At 43.0% G+C, this 12,334-nt stretch overlaps 2 protein-coding genes across 2 annotated transcripts; both read right to left on the reverse strand.

Annotated features, from left to right (window-relative positions):
- Positions 1-623: 623 nt before the first annotated feature.
- On the reverse strand, positions 624-10,518 carry LOC128368474 (transportin-2). The gene is made up of 24 exons (XM_053329296.1): positions 10,357-10,518; positions 9,468-9,567; positions 9,111-9,186; positions 8,806-8,955; positions 8,458-8,564; positions 8,220-8,353; positions 8,028-8,109; positions 7,740-7,862; positions 7,511-7,629; positions 7,371-7,431; positions 7,089-7,260; positions 6,518-6,670; positions 6,099-6,324; positions 5,843-6,014; positions 5,556-5,750; positions 4,126-4,284; positions 3,359-3,446; positions 3,139-3,237; positions 2,931-3,026; positions 2,656-2,731; positions 1,983-2,082; positions 1,784-1,858; positions 842-971; positions 624-753 (listed from the first exon to the last, which is right to left on the reverse strand). Exons 2-23 carry the CDS (start codon positions 9,564-9,566, stop codon positions 864-866), a joined length of 2,670 nt encoding a protein of 889 aa, XP_053185271.1. The 5' UTR covers position 9,567; positions 10,357-10,518; the 3' UTR covers positions 624-753; positions 842-863.
- A 1,032-nt stretch (positions 10,519-11,550) lies between these two features.
- rln3b (relaxin 3b) lies at positions 11,551-12,196 on the reverse strand. The gene is made up of 2 exons (XM_053332406.1): positions 12,022-12,196; positions 11,551-11,925 (listed from the first exon to the last, which is right to left on the reverse strand). Exons 1-2 carry the CDS (start codon positions 12,194-12,196, stop codon positions 11,654-11,656), a joined length of 447 nt encoding a protein of 148 aa, XP_053188381.1. The 3' UTR covers positions 11,551-11,653.
- Positions 12,197-12,334: the final 138 nt, after the last annotated feature.

Genomic DNA, 12,334 nt, shown 5'->3' on the forward strand with positions numbered 1-12,334 from the left:
TGCGGATAGTGAGATTATCTTACAGTTAAGTAGAATTCAGCGACTACAGATGAAGTAATTCTTATTGAATCCTATTCCCCGGAAAAAAGAAAGATATCACCCAGAAAATGAACAGAGTTTAGACACCTATCTGTCAGTCTGTCCCTAACTACATGCAGTAGATCTTAAAAAGTCTAAATTATAGTGCCACCCATAGTCAGTTCCATGTACTGCATGTACAGCATGTGCAAGTGTATGAGTGTGTTTGGGTGCGTGTGAGTCTGTGTACATTGGTCTGTCTCTGTCGGTCAAGCTGTCGGTTACTCTTGAGTTTAAGAATCCCATTAAAATCTCAACTGTCCCTGTCCTCCCAGCCAAGTAACAGACCTTTCTGTGGCTCTTTATTTTCCCTGCCTTGTTATTGATTTCCCTCCCTCTCTTTCCCTTAACTTTCACTGTACTGGTCTCTGTCCCTGTCTCCCTCTTTCCCAACTTATCTGTCCCTCCGTCTCCTCTCCATGTCTTTCTCTCTGTCCCTCTATCTGTCCCTACCAGTTAGTTTTTCTGTGTCGGGTCCCTGCCTAGTTAATCTAGAGGTGTCCCCCTGTCCCTCCCTCCCACCCGCCCACCCTCCCTCTATGGACAAACACATAGGGCGTGGGGGCCGTCCGTCAGGGGGAGCGGCCAATAGCGTCCCTCTCCCTCCCCCCAGATCAGGGCAGTGCAATACACAGATGGATGAGTTTCCCGTTCACCCTCCTCCTGCTGGCTCACCTAAAGGGGACAGATAGAAAAAAAGACGTTAACTTTGTTATAATGCAATCTGTGTGTTTGATTTGTTATATTTTGTGTGTGGGATTACCTCGTGGGTCGATATAGAGGCTCTAAACACCATAGCAGGCTGCCAGTCTCTCCTTCAGCAGAGGGGGGAACTGCTCTGAGAACTGCTGCCAGTTCTCCTCCCCAACCTGCTCCTTAAAACCGTGCAGGATCTGTTGAAATTGGCAGATAATGGGGGAAAAATGAATATCAGGCACGACTACAAGTCATCTTTCACTTCACAAGCAGCCAGACCACAGGCAGCACACTTACTGGAAGTTAATAATTCCTTCTTTAACTGCGTGACCTCTTGATAGTTCCCTTATTGTTTCTTTTATCAAGGCCAGGTCTCATAAAAAGCAACAAAGCTGGAGTCCTGCATTTTGAGGGTGTGAATGACAACACTTGAGAGCTGTGAGACTTAATCAAATAGTAAAGGCACAGACATAAGACAAAAAAAAATGAGTAGAGCTCAAGTTTCAACTCAGGTGTTAATTCTATGTTTTTGTCACAATGACCTTTCTCATCTTACATTAACTATTATAATTTTTTTAAAAGGACAGGCAGGATCAGCAGGTTTATTAGTCCTACTATGGATTCACTCTACTTTCAATACGCCTGTTAAATCTTCCAACAGGAATATTATAGAAATTCTCTGTTAGCATTAACACATGCGTCTGTGGATTGTGCAGCGTGACTCTGCACAATTCACTGATTGTTTGGCTTAAAGCTGGCGTTCAGTATGCTGCACTTTTATGACTTTCATAGCAGAAAACAGATGAACACACACTGCTTGGCCTGAGGTCTCTACACCTCGCTGTGACTCACACAGCTGGGGGGAGAGGAGAATGAAAAGCTGGATGATTGGTTGGTGAATTAAAATCAGTCTCTAATTGCAGGGACGGAAAAGCTTGCACTCTTCATCATGACCAGTTTCTAACCCCCCCATCAACAAGCCGTCATGAGTCATGTGTGAGCCCCTCACCTTGTAGAACATGTCTCTCAGATCGTCTTTGGGATTCACCCAGGAAGCCACTGCATCACAGAAGAAGATGAAGTCCTGAGCAAACACAGAGGGAAAAGTGAGATGGTTAGACAAGTAAAAAGTTTAAAAATCAAACTTTTTTAAAAAACAGCCATGGGTTTGCTTTACAGGCAGATGAGCAGAACTTAATGTGTCTCACCTGCACCACACCCCCAGGGTTCACACCGATCATCATGCAAATCCCGCGGAAGGCCGAGTCTTTCTCCTCGTTGTCTCGGATGTTCCGCAGAGACGTGCACCTGCCGCACACAATTATTAACCAGCATTAATATCAGTGTATTAATCAGCAGCAGTTAAACTTGATGCTGTTCCCGCAACAGCAGCAAATGTAAGGAGGCGGCAAGAGGGAGGAAAACTAAATTGGAAACAAGTGAGATTAATCAATTTCAAAAAGGTAACCATCATTATCCTTAAGGGGGGTATGCGTCTTTTCTTCTAGGCTTGAGTAGTCTCACAGACTTCACAGTTTCATTCTCTTCCAAACATTTCAGGAAACTATTTACAGAATGTCAACACTGCAGCGCTTGAAATGATGCGACTGTGTTCTGTAGCGATGAGATCATACGAAAAAGCAACAAGGAAAGAATGAGAAATAAAACCACAGACGTGAATGTGTATTGCCTGATAGGAAAAGAACATTGCCACAAATGTGTCTTGCAAGTGCAGAAAATGAAAAAGAAGAAGATAAGAGAGAATGGATAGCATGTGAAGATGCCAATGCTGAGTGTGCAGGTACAGATTTGTACTTGCAACACAAAGATGTCAAAGCATTGGTAATGAAGGACACAGATGGAGATTAAACAGTCTCTCACCAAGGTCGGATAAACTGCGGCAGCATGGGAGCGACCTCCTGAGGACACACGTAGCCCAGTCGACCAATGGTGATAGCTAGAGGAGGACGGAGGAGAGTCAAGACTGCTGTTAGGACAGTCTGTGATGCTAACGGCACCTGCTTCTCCTTTGTGGACCCTTTAATGTTTTTTTAAAAACCTGCAATGTGCTGATTTTCAATTGTCAAGACTAACAAACAGCTACAAATCTGTCTAGTGCTCTTTAGGACAAAGGATAATATTGCACATTCATATACCGGTGTTCTCCAGCAGGGTCTTGGGGGTGTTGGGTCGATTAATAATCTCCACCAGCTGGCTCAGAACCATAGCGATGTACGGCTGCATCTCCACTCCTGACAGAGCAGAAAGTTTAAGTGAGACAGGCATATCAATATACTTCATATTCATATTCTCACATTCACATCATCATCATCATCATCATCACACAGATTTGCTGCATCTCACCCATCTGCATGCAGATCTCTCCTATGGCCCAGGTAGCGTTGTTGCACACAGAGATGAACTCCGGGTTCAGATTTGTTCCGAGGATTGGCATGAATTCAGCTGGAGGAAACACACGCACATACATAAAATGTATTATCATATTTATTAGACACAAATAAAAAGGATGATAAATCATTATGTGTGTTCTGTAAGTGTATGTGAGAGACTGTGAGATAATTACCAATACATGGTTTGACATGAGGGAAGCAGGCCTTGGTTAAATCACCAAGTAGAGCAAACGAACTCTGTCTTACTTCAGGCATCGTATCCTGGGACAACATAGACCGAGAGACAAAGAGAGATGTGAACACACACCATTGACAGGATTGTCCAGTTGCACCCAAACAACACAGGATCCGGCTGCGTCACATTCCACCTCTGTTGGCACTGCCGGAGATGATCCACTGTTTTTCTAGCCGCCAGAACCCCGTGACCAGCGCATCTCTCTTTCCCTCGCTCCTCTGTCTTTAAACGGTGGGTCCATTTTTGCCAGAGCAGCTCACCTCTCTAATGTGTGAATTTAACTTGTAAATAGATATATATGCTTGTATTTATTGGCAACTGGATTAAATTATGCCTTTCTTTTGTTAAACTGATTATAAAATGTTTTTACCTGATAAATAAGTAAGTACCAGTGGGCACTTCAAAAACACCATTAAGTATGCTTAGTCAGAACTACTTCTCTCCTCCTTTTGTTTTTCATGTTGCACAACTACTTCTGAAAATTTCTGTATGAACATTGAGTGCAACACTATGAATGCCTTCCAGGAGAATCTGTTTGAAAATGTGCACAATTATTACCATATATGCAACCGTGCTTGATCCCTGATGTGGTTGGAAAACATGTTGTATGAACATGAACCCTAACACACTTTTAGCTGTTTATTTGAGAGGGAGGAAAAAAACTAACTGAAGCTCAAGTTAGAAACACACAGATGCTCTCCTCACCTGCATGCACTGGAAAAGCAGAGTCATGATGTTGCTGCGAGCCACAAGCGTGTCCACATGGCCACCGAGACCCTCGGCTAAGCCGCTCAAAAGATCCAGAGCCACGATCATGAAGTCCTTGTCTGGTGCCTCGTACTGATCTGGCTGCTGACTGTACATCTGAGAGACACAGACACACACAGACACACACACAGACACACACAGACACACACAGACACACACAGACACACACACACACACACACACACACACACACACATAGACACAGAGGAGTACGTGGAGAGAAATAGCACAAAAGTGGGCAGATGAAAGAGAGTGTAAAGTTTGCAAAGAGATTAAAAAATGGGCATTGATACAAAAGAAGAAACTTCAGATTTGAGGCTAAAACTTGCTTGTGAATGTGAGAATATCTGCTGGTGTGCCATAATGAGACCAAGCATATAAAAGGTCTGCTAGTAACCCCTAAGATCTGTAACGTTTATTCCCACAAAACAAAAAGATCAGTCAGAGTGAAGATTTGACTTGCAATAGTGTGAAATAAGTTTAAAATATATAAGAGGTTTTTGTTTTACCCTGAGGATGTTGCCCTGGCCAGCAAACTACACTATACAGCAGGGGTCAGCAAGGACATTTGGCCTCGGGCCAATTTTTTATATATATATATATATATATATATATATATATATATATATATATATATATATATATATATATATATATATATATATATGTGTGTATGTATATATATATATATATATATATGTATATATATGTGTATGTATATATATATATATATATATATATGTAAATACATACACACACTAACACACAGACAACTGGAATTTGCGATTATAAAACTAATAATTGTGTATTATTCTTTGTTACACACAACACATCAACGCGTTTTTTTGCGCCAATGTTAATGTTTTTCATAAAGGTTTGAAGCTGCGGAGGTGTTTATTTGTGTTGTTGAACGTAACCTCTGTGAAACAATCAGAAAATAACGTTTTATTGATCTGGTTCACTGGCTTTCTCTGTGCCAGCGATCCCTCTCTTCATTCACTCTCAAGCTCACTCAACCACAGCTGCTAGCACAACAGCGTCAGCTCCCTGTTCTGTTGCGCTGTGACTGTACCTCTGCAGCCGGTTCTGTACCTTTTATACAAAACAGGGAGGCTTTACTGCTGTGTTTTTTTTCTTCTTCACCACACACTGCATGTTGACTATTTCATCACCAGGTGCGGTCTACCTGTTTTTCTTCATACTACACATAGCATGGCTATTTCAGCAAGGCACAGTGCACCACCTGCGGCCCGTTGTTAAAAGAAGGAAGAAAGTTGCCGACCACCACTATTACAGCATTTACTGTACATAAAGCAGCAAAAATATAAATTCTCTATATAAAGTGAGGTGGAGTGTGTGTGGCTCACCATGGCCTGAGCCAGTGTCTTCTGGACCAGGGTGACGCAGCGTTGGTAGACGGGCTCGCAGTAGGGCAGGAAGCCACTCTGCAGCGCCGTGGCAACAGATGACAGACACTCGAGCAGAGGGAAGAGATCTTTGTCTTCATCCTTCAGCTCGTTCCACTTGGCTATCAGCGGAGGCATCAGCTTCTGAATGTACTCCTGCCAACACAAGTGTGATGTCGGTCTGTGATTGATTTCAACACATTACACACAAGATAAAACCGTGTATATGTGAGATTTTTTATCCTCACAGGCTGGTTGAGATGGTGTCCCACGGAGTCCGCCAGCGTTCCTATGGCATCGTAGAGGATGAGCAGGTTCTTGTGCTGGTACTTCCCAAAAGCAAAAACCAGCGTGTCCAGGATGAAGCTCAAGTAAGGCACCAGCTCTGTACACGCCTCCTCCTCCAGGGTAGCGAACGCACTTTTAAGAGAGATGAGACGGGTGAGGAGGAGCGGATAATGAGACGATACAGAAGAGACAAATATTTACAATAGAAAGATGTACCTGCATGCTGCCTCCTGTACCCTCTTATTGCCATCCAGGATACGCTTGAGCAGCTCCGTCATCAGGGGTTTGAGGTGAGCGTCAGGGGGCTGGCTGACCACCCAGTGTGCATAGCGGCTGAGGGTCCAGCAGGCGATGGAACGGACCAGGGCCTTCTTGTCGCACAAACACTGGATGAGGTGGGGGATGAGCTCAGGCAAGTAAGGTACCATGCCCTGCATACAGCCTGGAAGGAGAAAAAAGTTTTATGCATCACTGTTGTGAAAATAAGAAAAGTTCTCTTCTTCATCTCGAGCAAAATATCAAGATATTCAAGATTTTAGAAACGTGTCATTTGCCACAGACATTGACATGTATGCTGTATACTGTAGTATACACTATGCTGTTATTCAATGGACAAAGTCTGTGTCATGTCTCACCCTCAGCGATAGCCCCTAGCACAAGGATGCCAGACTCCTTGATGACCCAGTCAGGGTGGAAAAGCAGACCTTTCAGTAGGGGCAGGAGATGGGGGAGCAACTCCTCACGAAACACGTTGGCAAGAACATCCAGAGCCGCTGCCGAACACTTCCCTGGAGGAAGGAGCCCACAAACCAGCATCAGTATTCAAATGTCAAAACACAAAATCAGACTTTGAATGCCCCGTGGACAAATCTGGGATAGTAGGTCATTTCAAGTACAGATATAAAATAACGGATAACAAAGATACTTAATGCATTTTTCCCTAAATGTTTACCTCCAGAAAGACACCAAATATGATCAGATTTTAGATAAATGAGCAGAATGCTTTCACATATGCAAATATGTAGTTAGATATTTACGTCACCATGTCTAGATGGAAGTTACATATTGTTATTGTTGTGATATTGTAATATCTCAAAAATTCTTAAAAAAACATGAAAAAAATGTTTTAGAGAGTCCATGAAGTCCAGAAATATTTATGAGTGGACATATGAACATGATATATGATGCTGCATATCTAACGCTTACGTAGGTTCCAGTCAGACAATGTATCGTCATCATCGTCCTCGTCCTCGTCGATGTCCTCCCCCTCCTCGCCTTCCCCTCCTTCATGCTGCAGAGTGACGGTGCGGGACTTGTGGAAGCGAGGCTTGATGTCTTGCTCGCTGTCTGGAACTGCCTCGTCCTCCTCGACGTCCCCCTGGGAGGACGACAGAGAGATGAGTGAATGAAGAATGGATTAAAGAAGAGGAGGCAGAGTGTTTGTATGAGGAGCTGGGAGCGTCTTGATTTATCCAGGGGTTTGCTCACCTTTAGGAGAATAATGTCAATCTCAGAGTATTTCATCCCATTCACCAAGATCGGGATCAGTCTGTAAAAGAGATACAAATTTTCACCTCCTTGTTATCAATTTATTCCAGTCTAATGAAATTTGACATGCGAGCACTTACTGGACCAAGTGGCCAGACAGAGCCTCTTTACAGATGGGCTGTTCAGCCAGAGTCAGCCAGAACTCACAGGCCTCCAGAGCCACATTCTCATCTGGATCCTGGGTCCGCTGCAGCATGTACTGGTGAAAAAAACAACAACAAAAAATAAGGATGAGACAAGAGCAAGGCAGAGCCACACTTGTTTTTATGTTTAAAAAAGGTGGCGTGTCAGATCAGGTCACACCCTCACCTGGATGATGCTGTGCATGTGGGGGATGAGGCGGTCGATGCGGACTTCCAGCAGCATGACGAGAGCCCTGCACACATTCTTCCTCACTTCACTGTCCTCATCGCCGGCCAATGCAAACAGACTCTGGATACAAAAATGACGATGAGAGAGAGAGAGAGAGAATAGATGGCAGAGAGAGGATAGGAGGACATGACATGATGGAAAATTAGAGCACTTATAGGACAGAGGTAGAAGGGGGGAACTGAAAATAAATGAAGTTCAATCAAGAAAAAATCTTTAGGTGCTCACCTCAATGAAGGTGTCAATGTTATCCATCAGAGCCTGAGCTCTACCGATGATGAACTGGTTCACACACGCTATAGCATGGGACCTGAGAGGAAGACAAACAAGTGGGCTCTATGAAGATGGTTTTAACAAGGAGACTCTGATGCTTCCAGAAGATAAAAGAGACAAACAGCAGAAGACTGGTGTTTCACTGACCTGATCTTGGGGCTGCAATGTTTGAAAAACTGTAGGAACTTGGGGATCATGATGTTCAGAGGTCTGTTTAGAGCATCGCTATCCAACAACTCTGATGAGTCCTCGCAGATCTTCTGCAAAGCTCCAAAAGAACCCTGAAAGACAGAGAAAATCATGAAGGAACACTATTAAAAAGACCAAATAAACTGTTTATGGAAGGTTTTTTATGTGTGTGTGTAAAGAGGTATGTGAGCCTGACCTCGCAGGTGTTATAGTCCTCTGAGTTGAGCAAATTACAGAGCTGGGGCAACAGTTCAGGCCAGGTCTGCAGCTCCCCTTTAGAAGCTATAGTCGTGATCAGGATACCTTAATGACAGATAATAAAAGCATTATAGACAAATAAAAAAACATGCTTCAAACTCAGGTGCAAATAATAACTCACCACTGCATTAAATAATTTAAAACATCTTAAAAATACAGCACTGGCTCCCCCACAGCCACATTACCGGAAAAGATCCACCCACATGGTACTCTGACTCACCCTGGCTAGAAACTGCAGCTAACACTAACGTTCCCTTTGTCTAATCTCTCTCACTCAAACACTCACCTATAGTAGCTCTGATAAGTGGTGAAGGGTCTCCGATGTTGTTGAGGCATTCTCGTTTGATGAAGTCGGCCACATTGGGAGGAAAGTTCTGGTAGTGAGCCTTAACATTGTTCTTCAGTATCAGACCACTCAGAGAGCGAGTGGGCTCATCTGGAGAAGGAAGGCGCCAGAGAGACATATCAGAAAGATAACTTTTAAAATAACAGGACTGCAAAGTTGTATTTAGTAATGCAGTACTTGCAAGTGTCGAGCTATCTATTTTGTTTTAATATTAGTATCCTTATTTTTGACATGTACATACATACCTTCAGATTTTAGGCTTGTGAGGACAAAGATGAGATAGTTGTTGAAATCAGGAAACTGGTTAAGTTGCTCCAGTTTCTGTCAGCTGTGTTAAGGACAAGTTCAAAGACCAACATATACACACTACAAAAGCTCACACACCCTAACATACCTTATATTCATATGAACATTTGGCCAAACAGTAGCGTGAGCATTAATACACAATCTATTACACCTGTGTACCTGATACAAGCTGTGCAGTTTTCAGTTTCAGCCACTTTGACTGACAAAATCTCAAAGCAAAAATCTCTCTCTCTCTCTCTCTCTCACACACACACACACACACACACACACACACACACACACACACGTGAGGATACTTCTTGCACAGCTCTCTGTGTGGCTGTGTCTGGAGACTGCGAGTCCTTGAGTAGCTGAAGCACTTGCTGCAGACCCTGTTCATCTGGCTGCCACTCCATCCTACAGTAACACAAACACACCAACAGCCAGTTTATAAATCAGATACGACACACTTTGGCGCCAACACCCAGACAACAATGGCCAACAACACCTGTGTGACCTCAGCCCTGCGTATTTTACCTTACTAATCCAGTCACGTACAGTAACGTAAGCTACGGTTACAGATGAGGCCAACAACTAGCATGTGTTAACCGCCGTTACTATTAGCAACGACTTGTCAGATGCTTCGTCAATGTTGACAACCTGAATCTTCATTTAATACAAAATTCACCGTAAATATTTACCTAAAGTCTAACGTTAATACAACACTATCATGCAAAAGTTGTCGTTTATGAACATTGTCCGTTTTTGGCTACATGACGCCTATACGTAATACAGACTGTACGTGTATTTCTTACACAGTCTACGAGACATAACAGTATGCGGTCTTCTTTAAGTAGGTTGCAGTTGCATGAATAAGTAGGAATAGAAAGTATGAATTACGACCCGGGCAGTCGTTTCTACATGAGGCCCAGACAGTCTGGCTGGCTCGTTCAGCTAGCTTAGCGTCGAAATGATACTTAACACGTAACAAATTCAACCAGAAAACAACCGAGGGTTACGATGTTATGTTAACTACCACAACGCGACGCTGCATTGCCAACGTTGTTTTTTATAATTAAAGCAGCAAATGCGGTGGAATTGCAGCGCATTAATATTCACAACAGAGCAGTCGCATATCAACACCCCGGCAGCTACCAGTAGCATGGCTAGCTAGCATCATCTTGAAAGTACCGCGAAAGGTTTTACCTGCTTGCTCCGACGTGTCAGATCTATATTTCTATAGACAGCAGTGCAGTCACGCTGTAGCAAGTCACATTCACTTGAATATAACTGCAATCTGCGTAGCTAGATGCACACTTCAGATCTCAGTAGATCTGTTTGACTGCTATGCTAGCTGGTGTGTGACAGAGATTGCATGCCTTTGCAATCAAGCCGGGTTATCAGTGTGGTCACGTTCGGCTTCCGTACTGACTGTCGGGTAGAAATCAGACAGACAGTCTGAGTCAGCGCTGGTCTGAGTCAGTGGTGCTCTTGATTCTGGGGGTCCTTGAGGGGGTACCAGGAGGTCTCCAGTAAAAAGCGGAATCATTTATTCTCACTATGACTTAATCTATAAGTAACACAATGAATGTCAGAATGTACGACTATTTTAGTCATGAGTTTCATACTCTTTCTATTATAAAACATCTAAAATCAGGGATATTATCAGATGGGGGTCCGTGGTCTAATTTGGGTTAGTTTAAGGGTCCTTGGCCTGGAACCACTGGGCTAGATACAGCATGCAATGTTGTCTTTAAATAGTTTTAAACCATATATCTGCACATCCTTCTGATTTATGAACAGATACAGTTTGTTGCATAGTTTTGTGATGTGTTCATTTCTGACCTCCAGATGGTGTCAGTTTGCCTTAAAAAATGCATCTAACTATTATATAATTGATCTGTATAAACTGATCTGTGTAGGCACAATTACAGCATTACAACCTTACAACACATACTAATGTGAAGCCTGTTATGTTCAGTTGATTGTAATGTGTTTCCAAATAACTGATAATTCATCTCTGGAAGAAAAAAATGCCACGAAGAACCCAAATCCACCATCCTGGATTTCAGTGCAGTGTTTTTAGGATTACACAAAGCAGCTATAACTCAGAGAGGATACCCTGTATGTACTCATATCCACCACTTCTTCCTTTCATTTCGAAATCCTTTTCAAAATTGCAGTTCTGAAACAAGGTTTTGGTAAAAGTGGAAGTGTTCTGAAAGCATGAAAAATAAATTTAGCATGTGTTTTGTAACAGGAAGAGACTTTCATAACAATTACACAAGGTTTTATTAAAGTCATATATCAGTCTATGAATATCACAGTAAAGAAGTTTCAACAAAAAACATTTATTTACATTCTTGTGTCTGTTATTAACACACGAGTTGCCACTTGGATGTGATGTGGAGAGGGGTACAGTGGGTTTAAGAAATGGATGAAATTACATAAGAACATTAGAGCTCTGCACTGATGAGAGGACAGGATATTTAAGAAACTAGGTTCAGCACAAGGAGCTGATTTCGCTCTTGCTGCAGCCCCACTTGCAACAGGCATTGGACAGTCCCACCACTACATCCCGTCCTTTCCTATCTGCGCTCCGTAGTGCCTCCATCATCTCCTCTGAGAGTGGCGTGCGAGCTGAGCGGCTGAATCCCGCAGCCACAGATGCCAAATCCAAAGTCTGAGTTTTCCATACTGCAGGATCCTGTTTGCTGGTAAGTTGAGGGTCAGGATTTGTGTTCCATGGGTCAAAGTCTTCGTCTCCAATAACAGCTGATTGAAAGGAAGGGTAAACGACTAAGTATTTACACTTTGATTTAACTTTAGGAAAACATGGGACATCATAAAAAATTAACTTGTGAAACTTACCTGAGTCTCCTATGCTTCTCCTCCAGCGAGAGCCACCACAGGTAAAGATGACAGCTCGTATGAACTCTCTTCCACACAGCTTCATCCCATAGATAGAGGGATGGCCATCATTGGATTCCACCCTGTCTACCAGTGCCACCAAAAGACCCAAGGTCAAGAGTGCTGCCTTCCACATAGTGAGAGTACCTGCAAAAGATGCCGTAGGTGTCTTAAAGGCTTGATGAACTCTTGTATGTCTTACAGCATGGTTTGTGTTTCTTTATGAACAGCTGTCATCTTATATAGGTCTCAGCATCACAGTGAAGGACCTCAA

Source organism: Scomber japonicus, chromosome 2 (assembly GCF_027409825.1).
Source record: "Scomber japonicus isolate fScoJap1 chromosome 2, fScoJap1.pri, whole genome shotgun sequence".
Lineage (NCBI taxonomy): Eukaryota > Metazoa > Chordata > Actinopteri > Scombriformes > Scombridae > Scomber > Scomber japonicus.